Source organism: Meles meles, chromosome 6, assembly GCF_922984935.1.
Source record: "Meles meles chromosome 6, mMelMel3.1 paternal haplotype, whole genome shotgun sequence".
NCBI classification, from domain to species: Eukaryota; Metazoa; Chordata; class Mammalia; order Carnivora; family Mustelidae; genus Meles; species Meles meles.
This window is the reverse complement of record NC_060071.1, coordinates 10,027,994-10,045,829: the sequence shown is the minus strand read 5'-3', so window position 1 is coordinate 10,045,829 and position 17,836 is coordinate 10,027,994. Positions and strand designations below refer to the sequence as shown.

General features: G+C 41.2%; 1 protein-coding gene across 9 annotated transcripts in view; it reads left to right on the top strand.

Annotated features, from left to right (window-relative positions):
• AKAP13 (A-kinase anchoring protein 13) overlaps positions 1-17,836 on the top strand; it is a 320,007-nt gene that overhangs the window by 28,322 nt on the left and 273,849 nt on the right. For 2 of the 9 annotated variants that reach the window (XM_046008543.1, XM_046008542.1), the window contains exon 1: positions 1,235-1,268. The exons of 3 other annotated variants lie outside the window; for them this stretch is intronic. In XM_046008543.1, the coding sequence (XP_045864499.1) occupies positions 1,250-1,268 (19 nt within the window). In that variant the 5' untranslated portion in view covers positions 1,235-1,249. Of the gene's footprint in view, positions 1-1,160; positions 1,269-17,836 lie in introns of those variants that run through there. 4 more of the 9 variants (XM_046008544.1, XM_046008537.1, XM_046008536.1 and 1 more) reach the window with 4 other exon arrangements.

Genomic DNA, 17,836 nt, shown 5'->3' with positions numbered 1-17,836 from the left:
TCTTCATATACTTCAGCCAAAACATTGTATGTAATAGTTTGAATGCAGAAGCACATGTGAGACTCCCAACTGTATTTTGTGAAGCCAGACATTAAAGAGATTTGTGAAAATGTGAAACAGTGTCACTTTCTCATAAAACTTCTGTTCAGAAGATAATTATTTTTTAATAAAAATGTTATTTTAATATTTAATGAGTTCAGTGATTTTAAAAGTGAATTGATAAATATTTTGTAAGTTTCTTTGTTTTAATTTCTGATACAGTAACTATCAATAAATATACTCCACATAAATAAAGGTCTTTGGGTCCCTCAGGTTGTAAAGAGGAGTCCAAGAAGTTTGAAACCATGACTATAGGTTATGGTGGACTGAAAATAAACTGAGGAAATACATTAGTTTCTGGCTTATTTGAAAATCTTTAGAGGAGCAACACAGCCGAGAAGAGAAATAACTTGTTTCTATTTGTATTATACTGAGCCTGGGCAGGTAATGTGTTTCTGGCCCTATGCCACACAGAGTACCTGTATTATTTCCTCTGAGCTGTATTTTGCAATGTGTGCATGTTATAAATCAGCACAGCATCTACATTACAAGTCAGTAGTTAGAAGAAATTATGAAGATTGCTCCCGCACGGTTCAAGCAGTGGTTCTGGGTCCTGCTCTTGGTTGCTTTGAACCCGGGCCATTGTTTTGTACTGTTACAGGGAACCAGGTCCTCAAAGGTGAGCAGCACTTCAGAACAGACCGTGGCTGGAAGTCTCTAGGCTTAATTTCAAACAGGTTAGTAGTAGTGTGTAGATGTAGCTCAGGATCCAAGAGGTTGACAGGATGGCTTTTGTTCAGGGCCGCTGCTCGCATTAGCAGCCGTCTGGATTTTATTCAGGGGCCCAGAAAGCTGAGATCGTCTGAAAGTGTTATTTTGGATCAGCAAGGAATTTTCCCTTTGGGAGAAAGAAATGAGATGGGAGGTGAAGTCCGGGGACATGTGGCGCTGAGGGGAAAGCAGTGTGAAAGCACAGACTGAGAGAAGGGGAAGCCACTGGACCCACACCCCGCACTGGGATGCACCACGCACACTTCATTCTGGGCCACCTAGAACGGCATTTGGTGTTGTCAGGCACTCTGGGCTGGGACCCCCTGCAGAACACTGTCTCTGCTTGGTAGGTCTCCTGAGAAGAGAACCTCGCCGGTGTTTGTACTCCCGGTGCCCCGTGTGCCTGCGCAGCTCGACTTTCTGCTCCTTGGACAGATGCATGCATCAGAATTGCCCCGGTAAATGTGTTTTTGAAATTAATGATATGAACATCTTTATATTGCACATTGTACCTCTTAATTAAAGAGTATATGTATTTCTCTTACACTTCATTATAGTTATTAAACTCTCAGTATCTTTCTTTTTTACCGTATCAGTGGAAATAAAAACAGGGATACCTAGGTTAGCCCGAACAGCAGAAAAAGGAGGTGTAATTCTTGTTTATTTTGATCGTCATTAACTCCAGCTTTATTCCTGGGTTTCTCTTTGACCTTCATCCTGGGCAAAAGTCTGTCCTTCTCTCAGCACTTCTGTTGACATTGTATGGCTGCAGCTTGTCTTGCAGATTCGTGTCATGTAAATAGACTTTGACAGGGGGCAAATTTAAACGGTTGTAAAGACTGCCTATTCATTTCTAAAACTGCATTTTGTGGTAGAGTTCAATTGCAAATTGCATGAAGGAGTTTTTGAAATGAAGGAAAACAAAATGAGAACTTATGGATAGTTGCACAGTAAAACAGTAGAAGGGGAATCTGATCATCGTGCTTTTGTTTCTCAGGGATCGTCAGTGGCTTTTTATTCCAGCGATTATTACCAAAAAAGATTTCTATACATACGCAAAAAATGAGTTGTCGTGAGATGTAGATGAGGGTATAGAGAGTAAAGATGGGAAACACACTGTTAATACAAAGGTACAGAGTATTTCTTTACTTAGTAATTTGGAAAGCTCCAAAACTGGATAAGCCAAGTTGGTGGACTACTTATTTTGTTAATTCTTATGTTAAAATACCTTCTCTTGGTGGATGCATTTCTAAGATGAATGGTTAATTTGTGCTTAGTTCTTTTCAGTGTCTGTCTTCCAGCACATGACACGTGGAGAAATGTCCTAATTGAGACTGTTGGCATCTGCTTGAGACTTTCTTGTATAGGGGTCCCTTTGTATTTGGGAAGTATGTGACTGGGTGTGGTCTGGCAGTGGGGTTGTCTTCTCTTTTCTCAAGTTGATTTCTTGGCTTGTATGATGTGGAGTTGCGGCTTTATAATGGCGGGGGGGCGACACCTGCTTGCAGCTTCAGAGTGTGACCAAGAGTGTTGGGTGAACTTTTTGGGTTGGGTTCTCTAGGGTTGGAGCGTTTTGCTTCTGAAATTTTAGTTTCAGGTTTGGGGTGGTAGGTTACTCTAGAAACTGGTAATTTTTCTTTAGTGTCCTGAGGAACTTCAGACAGACAGGACTTTTAAAAGGGAGACTCACGTGTGCCGCTTATTCGCTTCTCGGAGGGACAGGAGGTTTTGAGAGAGCGGGTGCATTCAGAGCCCTGTAGTTCAGCACCCATAGCCCTTGACCTGAGCTCAGGATTGGTGGGTCCGGGCAGTTTTGTAAACAGAAAGATGAGTCAGAGAGTGGGTAAATGGCATTAGAGAGATTTAAACAAAGTGAGGTGGGAGGGGATGACAGGGGAGGCAGCTCTATGCGCTTTGAGGGCTTGGGAGGGAAGGAGGAGGAAGGGGCGTCCTAAAACCTTGAGTGTTAAAGAGGGACAGGATGGGGTTACCCTTGTATATAAACTCAGGAGTTCACTGAACCGCCTGCTTATCTAAGCGGACACTAAAAAGAGTTGTCTCAACAGCTCTGTTCATCGTGTGGCTTACGTTTAGCGCTGCGCTGTGCTCTGGAGGGAGTTAGACGAGGAGTATATGGTGGTCCCACCTCCGGAGTTGGGTGGGGTGGGGGTTGGGGTGAGGAGCAGACTTTGTGAGCGGCTTGAATAACACTGGTTCAAGAGCAGCTGTGCGTAGCCAGGTACTGTAGTAGGCTGGTGGCATTTTGTTCATTCTCTGTATTTTTTTCCCCCTCCCTGCTATGAAGCCACTTCGGAAATCCTCCATTTCATCAATGTAGAGTCATACCCTATACCTCTCCGCAGTAGACCCATGGCCGTGACTGGTCGCCACAGTAATTCTGGGGACTCCCGTGGTCAGTGAGTGTGTGTTTAATTTCTTCTCTAGCTAACTAGTTTTTAGTGGGAAGAGGAAATTTGAGAGAAGCTGGGTAATTTGCTTTAGTTTGCAGGACGTCTGAAGTGTCAGATCACATCTGTGAGGATTATGGGAATTTTGTTGTGTGTTTGCTGTTAGCAATCGTGTCGGGGTCATTCTGCTGAAAACTGACTCATCTGAAAACGTGTGTGTTCACTCCAGTCGATGCTCACCAAGGCCATGGTTTCCCTGTCCTTACGGTTCATTCCTCCTCCTCCCTCTCCATTAAAGATAGGAAATCTTAGGCATTTTAGCAAATTTTACACATATGGCTCCTTAAAATTGTACTATAACATGAAAGATGGCCTGCCCACCACGGGTTATCAACTTATAGAGCTGACCTCTGGTGTCTGTGGTGGGGGTTGGTTTGTTAGAGTCCCGGAAATACACTGTGTTTCAACAGTGTAATTTTTTTTTCATTAACGTGTAATATATTATTTGTTTCACGGGTATAGGCCTGTGATGCATCAGTCTACACAATTCACAGCACTCACCATAGCGCATTCCCTCCTCAGTGTCCATCACCCAGACACCCCATCCCTCCCACCCCGACTCCACTCAGCAACCCTCAGTTTGTTTCCTGAGACCAAGAGTCTCGTAAGGTTTGTCTCCCTCTCTGGTTTCATCTTCTTCATTTTCCCCTCCCCTTCCCCAATGATCCTTGGTCTTGTTTCTGAAATTCCTCAGATCTGAAATATAGAATTTTATTCACCAGTCAGTTTAACTGTCTTCCACCGTTCCTTCCTCAAAGAATAGTAATGCTTAACTCAAGCAACTGATTTTTGCAATGAACTTTTCCTTATAAGCTTGCTAACTTGGGAACAAAGGTAACTTTTTCTTGCTTTTTGTTTTTTGCTGATTAATGTTAAGTTCTAGATTGCTTTTAGAAATATATGTTCAAGCTAGGCAGGGGCAAACTCTTTAAACTGTACACCAGGTGAGCGTCCAGTAGTTCTTGGACTTTTAGATTTTAGGAACCTCACTTCTGGGAGGGATTTTTGGCTTTGCTGCTTTTTCTTAGCTTTAAATTGTTAGGTATGACCCAACGAATCTCTCTGATAACGATCATTTTTTTTAATACACTTTGAAACAGCATTCAAACAGTAGACCTTTAATTAGACAATATTATTTTATGTAGAAGTAAACCAGAAATCACGGAGATGTAGTTTTAGAGCGTTGGTCAGTGTTGTAGAGTCAGATGATAAGCTTAGTGGTTATTGTCAGGGAGAGAAATGTTGTAATATGATGATGAATCACGCATTGTTTAAAGAATAACCCTTTATTTCCCCATTGACAAACTTTCTGTTTACTTGTTTGGGAGCAGTAGCGTCATTGGCAGAGTTAGTAATCCTTGCTTTGCTGGTTAAAAATGATGGCCGTCTCCTGCGTTCCAGCCATTATGTCCTGAGTGCTCTTTCATCCTCATTGTGACCCAGAGATGAAGGTGCCATCATCCAAGTTTTACAGATGGAGAAATGAAGCCCAAGTGTTAAATCAGTTGTTCAGAGTAAGCCGAGTAAGTTCTTGGTGCTGGGCACCGAACCCAGGTCTGTGGGTCCAGCCCAGCACCCCCTAGTGCAGGTATCGTGAGCCGCATGTGTGATGGGACATTTTCTGGTGGTCCCATCCAAAAAGCAAAAAACAGGTGAAAGTAACTTCAATAATATTTCTTTAATCAAAATATACAAAAATACGATCGCTTCAGCATGTGACTCATATAAAAACAAGATGTTTTGCATTTTGTTTTTGGTATTAATTCTGCAGTCTGTATTTTCCATGTCTAGCACACCTCAGTTTGGACTGGCTGCTCTTCCAGTGTTCATGCCTCAGGAGACGGGCGGCTGCTGTGTTGGGTAGTCCGTTCCCAGTGCCCGCATGGCTGCCACGCCCCATTCTGCTTCTCTTAAGGGAGTGGGCCCTGAAGAACCAAGGCCTCCCCATCAACCAAGGTTTTGTAGGTTTTTGACTGATTTCCGCTTACAGCATACAACTATAGCATTGACTAGTTTAGTTTAATAAAATCAGTTAGAGAAAGTGGTGTAGCAGCCTTATAGAAGTACAGGTATTTGGTTGTCTTTCTGTTTTTAGAAATTCTCCTCTGAACAGTAGTAGATGATAGAGGTTAAAATAAAGTAGTCAAATAGTATTTAAAAGGCAAATAATTGCACTAAGTCTGGAGATTGTAAGGAATGCCGTCACGTAGTTATCCTTAATAATAAAGACCACATAAGTCCACTTTTAAGTGCAAAAGGGAAACAGTTGAAATAATGTACATGGGTTTAAGGTAAATTATTAAATTCAGCAGCCTGCTATTAGTGTCTGCTGTGTGCCAGGCTTTGTATATATGTCTAGAAATTAAAATAAGAAATGGATCCTGTGATCAAGGATCACACCCTCAAGTGTTTACTTAGAACAGTTGTTTCCAGGAAGGTATTTTTCCCATCTGATTGGGGTTGAGAAGAAAAATTGGGGGATGATAGGATGAGTCAAACTCTGGAGGACATTTCATCATGAAAACAGTGTTTGCTTTAGATAAAGACTTTATCCCATAGCATTATAGGATTTCAGAAAAGGACTTTGCAGACCAGTCCTCTGAAAACTTCTTTGTGTGCATTTTTAAAAAATATTCTGTTGTACAGAGAGGGTTGAATTGTGATAGTCCCATAGTAAGTTTATAGAGTCTGCTCCTTTTTTTTTTTTTTTAATTTATTTATTTGACAGACAGAGATCACAAGTAGGCAGAGAGGCAGGCAGAGAGAGAGAGAGAGAGAGGAGGAAGCAGGCTCCCCACGGAGCAGAGAGCCCGATGCGGGACTCAATCCCAGGACCCTGAGATCATGACCTGAGCCGCAGGCAGAGGCCTAACCACTGAGCCACCCAGGCCCCTGAGTCCACTCCTTTTGACATTCTGTGACCTACCATTACGTTGCCACATTTCCATTCCTGATAAAGACCCATTGATCGTATTGATGAACTTGGTCTGCGTTTTTGACCACGCTTTTCTTACAAGTCACATCATCTAGAATATGGTTGTATGTATTCAACTGGATATTATTATCTACAGAATTGCTTGGTTGCAAGAAATGAAGTATAGTTTGCCCATTCATTTAAAGTGTTGGCGTTCTGGTTCATTTGGGTTGAGAGAGGAGAGTCCTATTTTTCCAAGCTTTTTTTTTTTGGTGAGAAGATAGAGAACACAGATTGCAATCATTAGCTATGAGCATTTGTTATTTCTTTCTTTTTTTTTTTCTCTTAAAGATTTTATTTAGTTGACAGAGAGTGCACAGCAGGGGGAGCGGCAGGCAGAAGGAGAAGGAGAAGCAGGCTCCCCCCACAGCAGGGAGCCCGATGAGGGGTTCTATCCCAGGTTGCTGGGATCATGACCTGAGCCAAAGGCAGATGCTTAATGAATGAGCCATCCAGGCACCCCCTGTATTTGTTATTTCAAGAATATAAAGCTCTTGAAGATAGTATATGCCTTTTGTCAGTAGTAACAAATATGTATGTCTACCATATTTTCTGTTGCTGAGTGTCACCGTCTAAGGGTAAGTAGGGCAACAGAAAGGGAAATTTGTGCTTCTCATTTTTTTCTCTCTGTGGTTGCAAAGAGTGAAGAGGGAGGGAGAAAGAAGACACATCTTTCATATTCTTAGTTTCTAGATACCTTAACAGTGTCTCACCCCTGAACCAGTGCTCTCAGAGCAGTGGTAGCTTTAAGATGAAGGCTGCTGTCACCTTATGTTTATGGTGACCTACAGAACAGAGCAGACGCATTCATCACTTGGGACACCATCCCTGGGCCCTGTAGCGAGGTCTGTTACCCGTTCACTTGGAAGAATGGATGCAGCATAATGTGTGTTTTTTTGAGCTGTTTTGTTTTTTTTTTGGTTCATTGTGAAGGCCAGTGCCTAGCTATTTCTAAAGCAATCATTTGACCATATCCATATGAGAAGATGATGCCAGAAAACCTTTGAGGGTAAAAATACAGGGACTTGGGATACATTTTGAAGAGGGCCAAGAACTGGCGATTTTATGTGAGAGAAGTTATCTGAATGGCATGGAATTGTAGGGCAGAGAAAATGAAATAGAAAAAGGATTTCTCTTTTCACTCTTTTCTCTAACAATGGAAAAAAATTTAAAGGGACCACACCTTAAAAATTGGAATACTGCATGTAAAGGAGTTTTGTTCTTTCCTAGTTTCATAGATTAGGAAACTTGAATTGTTTGGAAATCTGTGAACCATTTCCAGTAGGATCTCATTAAACAAAGGTCCAGATGGACAATGACTCAGAAATCCAGGCAATAATAATTTTGATTATGTTTGTGTGGATTCTCAAGTTTTAAAAAATGATGATGTTCCTCAGGGAAGGGAAGTATTTTGTGAAATCTAAGTGTCAGAACTGTTCATGGCACACATAGAATTGGGGTCGGGGGATTGTTGGCTTTCTAGACTGCACGGGAGCTCTTGCAGTGAACCACTGTCTCTTAAAGCCTGGGCAAAGCTAAAGCTAAAAATGGTTGGAGGCTTATCTGCACATTGGAACTTCTGGAGCAGCTGGAGTGGGTCTCTTCCTCCGTATCCCTTACAACTGAGTAATTCTCCCTGTCTGTTATCAGCTTGGTGGGGATGTCCGCACTGGCTCTGAGGGCGTTTTTGAGAAAGATCTGAAAGGAACGTGAACTAGAATACAGGAAGTGGGGTGCATCGCTGGGAGTGTTTGGTACTTTCTGCCACTGTCAAAAAACACCATTTGGTTGGAGAGGTTGCAGGAGACTAGCATATGTTTTGACGGAGGGGTGCGTATTCATGTCCATATTCTTTCTTTTTTTCTTTACCTCTCCTCCAATCTAATGTTCACTCTTGTCAAGACGTTGGCAGCGTAACGAAGAGGCAAAGACACTTCCTCCCCGGCAGATGCCTATTACAGACTCACAGGTCCAGGGAGGGCAACAGAAGGAACATTTTACTTCATTGATTTATTTTTCTAAAATTCCTGAGCAAAAGTTTATTTTTCAAGTTGCTAATTTTTGAGTGTTGAAGAACTGCATTTCCTCACGTTTAAAGAACATATATGTTGGTAACGGCATACTCTCGCTGCCCCCCAGGATTGATGTGAGCATTATAGATGATGGTGGGCTCTCTCGCAATTTCCATCTGCAAGTGATTTATCCACGGTCATTTGAGTGATTACTGGGTACCAAGCAGTGTGTGTGGTCCTGGCCGGGGTGGGGGTGGGGGGGTCGGTCATACATCTTTGGGATCTCATCTCACCCCCCAAAGAACTTATATTTTAGTAAGAGAGGCTGCGCTCGGTGGTCTGTAATTACAGTATGGCGGGGATCTGTTGAGAGGTTTGACAGTGTGCTTCGAAAGCACAGAAATGGGCCATTGACCCAGTTCAGCATGAATGGAGAGAATTAGGGGATTGTTTCTTGAAGGTGGTGGTGTTTCTATTACAATGTTTGAAGGATGGGAGGAGTTAGCCAGGGAACAGTTGGGGTTAGACTAGGAAAGACTTGGAGGAGGAAGAACTTTGTCCCTTGCAATGGGGAAGTAGTATATTCAGTTTTCAGGTTATGTCCCATTTTGACTCATCTATAAGGAAGTGTAATTGGCTTAGTTTGGACTTAACTCCTCTCCTAACTTGAACAAAGTTCTTTCTGTAGTAGAGAAGTTTATTAATCCTACCTTAACCTAACCTAATCCTAACCTATGCTAACCTAACCTAATCAACTAAACCTAACCTAATCAGACTGAGCTAAATGGTGCCTCCTTCTCAGTACATCCCTGTATATTATTCTAATTAAGGAAAAGACCTACCCCAGCTTTGTTACTTGTAGAAGTTAGTATTAATGTATAATTTCTTATATTGGTGGCAAATCTGTCTCAGTTACATAGATAATAACTCAGCTGTGCAGTAAAATGGGTGACTGAAAATACTTAACACTTTATTAATGCTGTATTTTTAAACTAATATGATATTAACACCTTATTAGTTATGATATATTCTATGGCCAGTATATAAGTGAGCTGCTTCAATATAACACAATATTATGTATTCAGATTTATTGTTTATTTTTATTGGGATTACCTTTATAATATTTATAAGGAAAAGTCTGGTTATATATAAATGATACTTTCCTGGTGGCACCTGGGTGGCTCAGCCTGTTGAGCATCTGACTTTTGGATTTAGCTTAGGTTGTGATCTCTGGGTCCTGGGACGGAGCCCCAAGTCTGGCTCAGCACAGAAGTCTGCTCGTCCCTCGCCCTCCGTGCCCCATCCTGGGCAGGGGGCATGCTCTCTCTCCCTCTCTCTCTCTCTCATAAATAAAGTCTTTTAAAAAATGATATTTTTCTGGGCATGTTTAAATTATATAACATAAAAACTTTGGTTTCTTCGAATTCTGGGACCGTCAAACTATATGTTCATTTAAAGTCCTCTCAGGACTTAAGACTAGGCAATACTTTCCTCATTCTGTTACTACAGAAATCAAGGCGAGGCCTTTTGAAAATACTGATAACTGGTGGGATATATATGTTTCTTGAGCAGGTAAGAGATAGTCTTGGCTTTTAAAAGTAGCCCAAAAGAAATTTAGAAACAAGGTTAGTATAAAAGACTAATAATAAATTGCAAACAACTGTTTTGTGTAAAGACCGTAAGAGACAGATCTGTAAAGTAATGAGTTTCTAAGGCTACTTGAAGATCCCTGTGAAAGAGACACTCCAAGAATACTTGGAGCAGTGGCAGCGTTGGTGGAGTATTGACTCTTCCCGAAGGACTTTGCATAGGATAATCCTTGGTTCACTGTATAATTTCCAATTTGCCTTTTAAGTGCTTGGTATGGTAGTAAGTGCCTAGTTTTAAAATAAGGTGTGGGTCTCCAAAACATTTCCCATTTCAGTTAGAATTCTGTGTTGTCAAAATCTTCCTTAATGTTCTGTATTGGTTTTTACTTAATCTAAACTAGTAAGGTTTCACTGCAGCGTGAGACCTTGATAATTATTAAGCCAGGTGCTAATTAGGGCAGCCGGTGGAAGAGCAGTGTTCAGCGAGTGAGGCGAGAATTTAATAATCTCTTACAGTGTGTGAATGAGCCTTCCCTGCTCCGGGGCCTCTGACGGTCTCAGAAGCAAGGCTCATCAAAGATGACCATAAGGACAAACCCAAGAGTCAGTTTGTGTGTATACAGTTTCACTTGTATTTTGGGGTAACATGGTCTATGGATAATTTTGGGGGGTATAACTGACATAGTTTCTTTAGAAATTTTTGGTGCCACTGACATAGTTGCACAATTTAAAGTGCATTTTCATATTTTGATTTGTGCAGAGGAACACGTGAAAATGTAAAGGACAGAAAATAATTCTGAGTTCTTAGTGCCATGCAGGCAGAACTTGGTGGAAAGTAGTATGTGATGGTTTTGATCTATTGATTTAGTACAGTTTCTACTCATTTACTCTATTTTCTTATTTAAAATCCTGAGAGGAGAGAGGTTCTAGCCACAACCTTATTTCTACCCTTAGATGTTTTTCAGAGGCTGGTGCACTATAGGAGATTGTGACTTATTTCCACATCATATCGTCTCCTTCCTAACCATCTCAAGAATTTTCTTTCTTTCTTTTTTTTTTTTTCAGTTTTCTTTACATAAGTAATCTCTACACCCAATGTGGGGCTTGAACTCACAACCCTGATATCGAGAGTCACACGTTCCTATGAGCCAACCAGGCGCCCCTGAAGAATTGTCTTCCAAGTAATTCTTGTGGTTATCACTTACATAGTTAGTAGTGTTGACTAGAGATATAGCTTGTACATGTTAAAAAGCCAGTTTCAACATGATCTCCTTAGTACTGTCTTTGGGTTTATGGAATTCAAGCCTTGTTCTTCATTCTTCTGTGCCTTATTTCTGCATCCTGCTTTCCTAGGCATGAAGAACAGTGATCATTAGAAATTTTAGAGTTTGTTCTCCTTCCTTCTAGTACATGAAGTTTTCAGAAGTTTTGTGTTCTGCTGAACTTAAAGCTTGATAGTGTGGTTTTATGACTGGAGTATGAGCAGCATGCAAGCATAGGGGTTCCTTTAGGCAGAAGTCTCTAGCTATTTGTGGTTGGGGAAAAAAGTCCTTTGAAAATCCCAGTGGAAATAAAATTGCTTTAAAATAAAAAAGTTGGGGCGCTTGTGTGGCTCAGTCGGTTTAGCCTCCAACTCTTGATCTCAGCTCAGGTCTTGATCTCAGGGTCGTGAGTTCAAGCTCTGCATTGGGGCATGGAGCCAAATGGGCGTGGAGCCTACTTAAAAGGAAAAAAAAAGGAAAAAAGTAAAATGTTAGCCATATAAGTTAGGTAAATAAAAGAAATACTATTTTGAAGCTGGACAGAACCATTCAAGTTACCTTGTCAGGTCTGTTCTATTGATGAGAAATCTGAGGGCCAGGGAGGTGAAGAGGGGCTGAAATGGTACGGTAATTCTGATAAGGCTAATTGTTGTAGACATATTTGTAAGAATCTGCATTTCGGCTCAGAAAACCAGTTGTGCAAGTACAGATGAAGGAAGTCTTGGTTTAATTAGATCATTAATTGACCATAATAAGCTTATTTTAGTCATGAGTGACTTTGGCTGTCAGAATCTCTCAACTGATGATGATTTGCAGTAATCAAAGTGTAAGGTCAAAAAAAAAAAAAAAAGATATTGATGGTCTGTAAGAGGAGACAAGGACATACCAGAAGATTCAGAGTATTGTGTTGGGTCCTCGATCAGCTATTTTCAGAGGAATATTGACAAATGAGTCTGTTACCATCCAGCTTACACCCCTGAGCATCATTTGAGACCCAAAGCCCAGCCGGGTTCCCCAGTGCTTCTGATACGCTCTTCACCATGATTGACTTCAGACGTTGTTCCTGGCCACCTGAACAAGGTTGGTGTCTTGCCTGTTTTCCTTCACATGATTTCTTACCTTCTGTACTGCATAAAGATCACAGTAACACCTTTAACATTCCTTGGGGCCTGCTCAGCACATACGACTCTTACTTAAAGCTGTGAAGGTTAGGGACGCCTGGTGGCTCAGTCAGCCAAGCGTCTGCCTTCGACTCATGTCATGAGCCCAGGGTCCTGGGATCGAGCCCCGCATCGGGCTACCTACTCAGCAGGAAGCCTGCTTCTCCCTCTCCCACTCCCCCTGCTTGTGTTTCCTCTCTCGCTGTGTCTCTCTGTCAAATAAATAAATTAAATCTTAAAAAAAAAAAAGCTGTGAAGTTTAGAAATTGTTGTTCTCAGTGTCTTGGAAAACCAGGCCTTGAGCCTTAGTAAAGATAAAGTTAAGATCTCTCCCCACCCCACAGATGGGGAAGGGGATGTTAAATGGTCATTTGTGGCATTGTACCAGTGCTTAAGGTCTTGTTTCCAAAAAGATTTATGGGCGTAGCAATGACTTCTTAGCTTTCCTGTGGTCGTGCATTTCAGAGATAGTAGCTGAGGGTAGTTGGAGGGTGGCATACCGTCAGGAATAGAAAAACCAAGAAACGTCTGAGAAAGCACACAGGCAAAAATCGTGCTAGAATGACCACTTGATCCTTTTTTTACTAACTGATCATCAGTTTTTATTATCTTACCTTCTGAGTTTCCATTTGAGGAGGAAGGGAACTAATCTTTATCGGCCACCTAGGATGTGCCAGAGAATGAGCCCAGTGCTTTTACAACGATTTCATTTTTCCTTGCCTTACAGTAGTGTTCTCCTCCCGCTTTTAGACGAAGCGGCTGTGGCACGTGGATGAAGTAATGTCATACGGCCAGTGGAGCTGGAACTTGAATTCAGTTGCGTCTTGTTCTTAGAAGACCTAGTTTATGGCCATGGAAGACAAATTATATTCCTCTTGTTTAGAATGGCATAACCACCACCATTCTCTTCTACCTACTTATGTAACTTTAGTACTCCTTAGGCACTTCTGTGTGTTTTCCCTTTTTTCCTAGTGAATTTTCTTGACTTCTTAATTTTCTTGAGTTTCTTCTTTAGGGTCATGTTTTACTTCTAGAGTTTCCCCAGATGATCTCCCTTCCTCCTTCCCTTACAACACAAATGGTCCATCTGGGAGTTGTTTTTCAGGCCAGGGAAGAGGGAAGCATGGGAGGTAATTCCCTAAACTGCTTCTTAATACTTTGTTTTTGTTGGACTAATTTCCTGTGCTGGCTGAGCACCCACCCCAGCGCTCTTTGCTGACGTGGTTTGGTCCTAGGTACCCAGGCAAAGAGTAGCCTCCTTTCTGGCCCTCAGGAAACTGAAGATTTAATTTGGGAGCTGAAGTATGCGCAGTTGGCCTTGTGATAATTGCCACAAGGCCATAGATTCTCCAACCAACTAACCAACCAACCCAAACTAAACAAAGCCCTGTTTCGAGGGGGAAGGGAGCAGAAATTTTTATCACTATTGTAAGGAGGCTGTGGTTCTCAACTCTGGCCCTGGATCAGAGTATCCTGGGGAGATTGTAATTCGGTAGGTCTGGGGTGGGGCAGGAAATCTATGATTCTGAAATGTTCTGTAGTTTATGCAGTCAAGAAGAATCTTATCTTAGTTCTCAGGTTTGTTCTTCTGAGAGAATTTTTGCATTTTCAGCTAGCCTTTGTTCTGTACTTTACTCCAAAATGGGAATGGTTGGATTTTGGTGCCTTTGGCTCATTCTTCTTGTATAGCAATAATCTGTGAATGAAATCTGTGATTGGCTTGAGAATTTCCAATGTGGAAGTACATTCAGCCTTTCCAGAAGTTAATTTGTAGACCCTAGTGGACTTCATTTATTTGTATATCTTTTGGGATAGATTTGTGTATTTAATAATATAAAAGCATCATATTCTGTAAACTCATTAATTTGGACTTTGTTAATTTAAATTTGTAATTTGGAGGCACCCTGGGGTAAAGTTTATCCTTAATAAGGGCACCCTCATTTACTCAGTGTGCTAATTACAGGTTTTAATCACTATAGCAGGTCGAAGAGAACCTCTTGGCCATGTTTTATTGGCTCCGAGTTTCAAGTTATTATCTACATTAAAGTAGTAAAAATTTCTTAAGTTCGTTAACATCCACCACTAAATTATTTTTCCCAACTTTGCAAAAGAAGTTCAAGTGATAGACACTGTTCTCTGGTATAGAAGTGTGCTGATACTTCTCTCTTTGATTGTAGAGAGAGATGTGTGTGACTCATTTTTTCCCATCAGTGGGAGATGAACGATATGTATGTTAGTGGCTGTTGGTGGATTTGTTTCTTAAACTCTCCAAGTAGTATTTCACTGAACCAGCCTGTCGGATCTCCAGTTGTACAGTTGTGCTGTCTTGAAGTTTGTAGTCATTGCTACTCTTAGTGCCTGAAGTGACACCGAGGGTCTTTGTAGCGCTTCTGTCTTTCATCCTGCTTTGACATGTCAGAAATACTGTTTATCTAGCCTTCTCCATTCCTGTCCTGATCATACATACAACCGCTAGCATTTGCACACTTACTATATACCAGGCTTTGTGCTTGATGGCTTTACCCTTATTAGCTTACTATTCACGATAATGCCTGTGTGAGTAGTACCGTTATCTGTATTTTGCACATGACAAAACAGAAGTTTTGAAGTTTTATGACTTGCCCTAGAGCGAACAACTTAAAAAACCCAGGTACAAATCTACCTGTGCTTTCAGAACCTGCACTTCTGATTTCACTGCACCAGGACCAGGCCAGGACCAGATCTGCATCATCAGTTTTCCATTTTCGGATCAAATTAGTCAGCGCCCATACTTCTTCAGGTGTGTTCTGATGACACTGAGAGGTAAAGGTTATAGTCAGTGACTACTCGTCAGTAGCATTTTATCTTTATTTTCTTTTTTTATACTCACTGGAGACTATGATTCCAGGGAATGGAATAACCATTGATGAATTACTTCCCAGACAGTCACACTGTTGGCGTGGAGGCTAATGCTCAGCCTGGGTCAGTGAACACGATAACATTGTTCAGAAGCGTATTTGTTACAAATTTAGGAGCCCGGTGTGTCAGGAAAATCTAAAATACCTCCGGTTGTGCTGGTATAAAGTTAAGAGCTTAGACTGGGAGCTGGACTGTTGACATTCATGTATAACTCTGCCAGCTCTGTGACCCCGGGCAAGCGATTCAGCGATCCCAACCCTCAGTTTCCTTCCCTGTAAAACAAGGTTAGTGCTAGTACCTTCCCCAAAGAGAGGTCATGAGGCTGAAAAAGACAACGTAGAGTACTTACCTAGCATCTGGTGCCTAGTAGGCCTCAAATACTGCCTTACTGTTGTGAGCCAACAGGAAGACCATAGTATGAAATTTAGGGCCTTTAAAAGAGCTCTGAGACAGTCAAATAAGGAGATGCCGCTTCCTTTGTCCTGTCCCTAGTGTCCATTAGACCCGTGCTGGTCATCCCAAGGCCTGCCATTTCCAGCTTGGAGGTGATTCTTCAAGAATAGAAAAATTCTTAAGTTCTTAAATATTTTAAAACATTTTAAAATGATTTATGGGGCGCCTGGGTGGCTCAGTGGGTTAAAGCCTCTGCCTTCAGCTCCGGTCATGATCCCAGGGTCCTGGGATCGAGCCCCTCATCGGGCTCCCTGCTCAGCGGGGAGCCTGCTTCCCCCCTCTCTCTCTCTGCCTGCCTCTCTGCCTACTTGTGATCTTTGTCTGTCAAATAAATCAATAAAATCTTTAAAAAAAATGATTTATGTTTTAAAATATTCTTGCTAGTAGGGAATGAAAGTGAAGTAGATGGTAAGAAAATTGATTACCAGATTCTTTAATCGATTCTTTAATCAGACTGATCTTAGGATAGACGGAGCTTGAAAAATGTACTTGTGTGTTTGTGTTTGGTTGGCAAAAGAGATGTCAGGCGGCATTTGTAGATCAGAAGGAAAGCTTGGTGTAATTGTGCAGCTGCAGGGTTTGGTGTATGAAAAAGATGCCTTTAATGTCAAAATAACTTGAAGAAATAACAGTATTTAGCTGAACTGTCTTGTTTTGTCCTCTCTGTACTATTTTAAATACATTACATGTTTTCAGAAGAGAGCTATTAGGGAAAACCATCTCGCTGCATAAGGTGGAAGGGGAAACCATTTATTTACTTTTTTAATGAAGGCCCCTGAACTGCACAAAAATTCCTTGTAGGATCTCCTCAGTAAGTGATTTAATTGGTAATTGTTTCTGTTTCCATTTTTGGAACATAGACTATTTAAAACTGTTTAACTGTTACGGATTATGGTCAGGTGAGGGGGAAGGAATGGAGAGTGAAGCAGACAGGCAAATGGTTGTAGACTCTTGGGGGATTGTTTCCTAGAGTGGGATGTGTTCATAACCTTCCCTGGACCAAGCAGGGATGCAGTGGTCTATCACCCACATCTTAAGGTCTCCAATACTTAAATTTATATTGTCTTTTTACAACTGCGGCAAAAATGACATGTCTTCTTGGTTCACATCTCGATTAGCTGATGAACTAGAACACATGATTTCTAAGAATTTTTCCAAATCTAAAAGTTGATGAATCTTCGTCATCATCTGGTAGAAGTAACGATTGTAGTGATAAAAGAGCACTTGTAAAAAAAAATTCAAAAGTTTTTCAGTGAGTAGAACTACTTCATGTTTACTAATTCTGCATTTCACTGGGAGGCATTTTAGGTGAGGGGCTCTTTCCTGCTGTTTCTAGTGTCCTGTGTTTTTGAATATCGAATGTTCTATACCCAGATTTGTTCTCCTTTCTTCATTTTCATTAGAATGTGTGCTTTAGCCCTGGAATAGAAGAAAACAGCTTTCTCTTCTAGCTTTCTCCACTCATTCTAACTTCATTCCTGACTGAACTGAACTTTCTTGTTTATTTTGGCTGCAAAATCCTGACCACTTTTTATCTGCTATAAAAATGTATTTTTCCTTCGGTGTGGGGAAAAAATGCAAGCTAACACGTATTTATTTTGGATTCTCTTTTCCCCCATTATTTTCCTAACCCCGTTAGCTTTGTTCATGCTTCTGCCAGTCTTTAAAAAAAAAAAAGTTGTTTGAGTTTGAGGATAACTGAAACATTTTTTTATGCAGCAGTGGTTTGTAAAATGTGGGAGGATTCTGCTGAATTCAGTCTCAAGGCATTATCCAGTAGCCGTTTACTGATGAGACAGAGGTGACAGTTCGTGCCTTTACTGTTCTGGGAGGGTTCTAGATTTAGAATGAGTCTGTTAGAGTTTACTTCACTATAGAAATCAGGAAAAACTTTGACTTTGTTATCTGAAAAAGACCTAGGTGGATGCAAGAGATTTTCATTCACTTCGCAAAATTGAACTTTATTGAGCTTATACAAGCAGGAAAAAAAATGATCTACAGTCTTGGCAGTGTTGCTGTAGATGGGTCTTCATCATTTAGAATCACTTTACTCTAAAAGAGCAGAAGCCCACTGAGAGGCTCTGGGCAGATTTCCAACAGCGCTGTTTCTTACGGTTGAAAGTGTCTGCCATCATATTTCTACACGGCTGTGGTGGTGGGCTTATCTCCTCCCCCCACCACCTCCCAGTTATACAAGTGATATACATAAT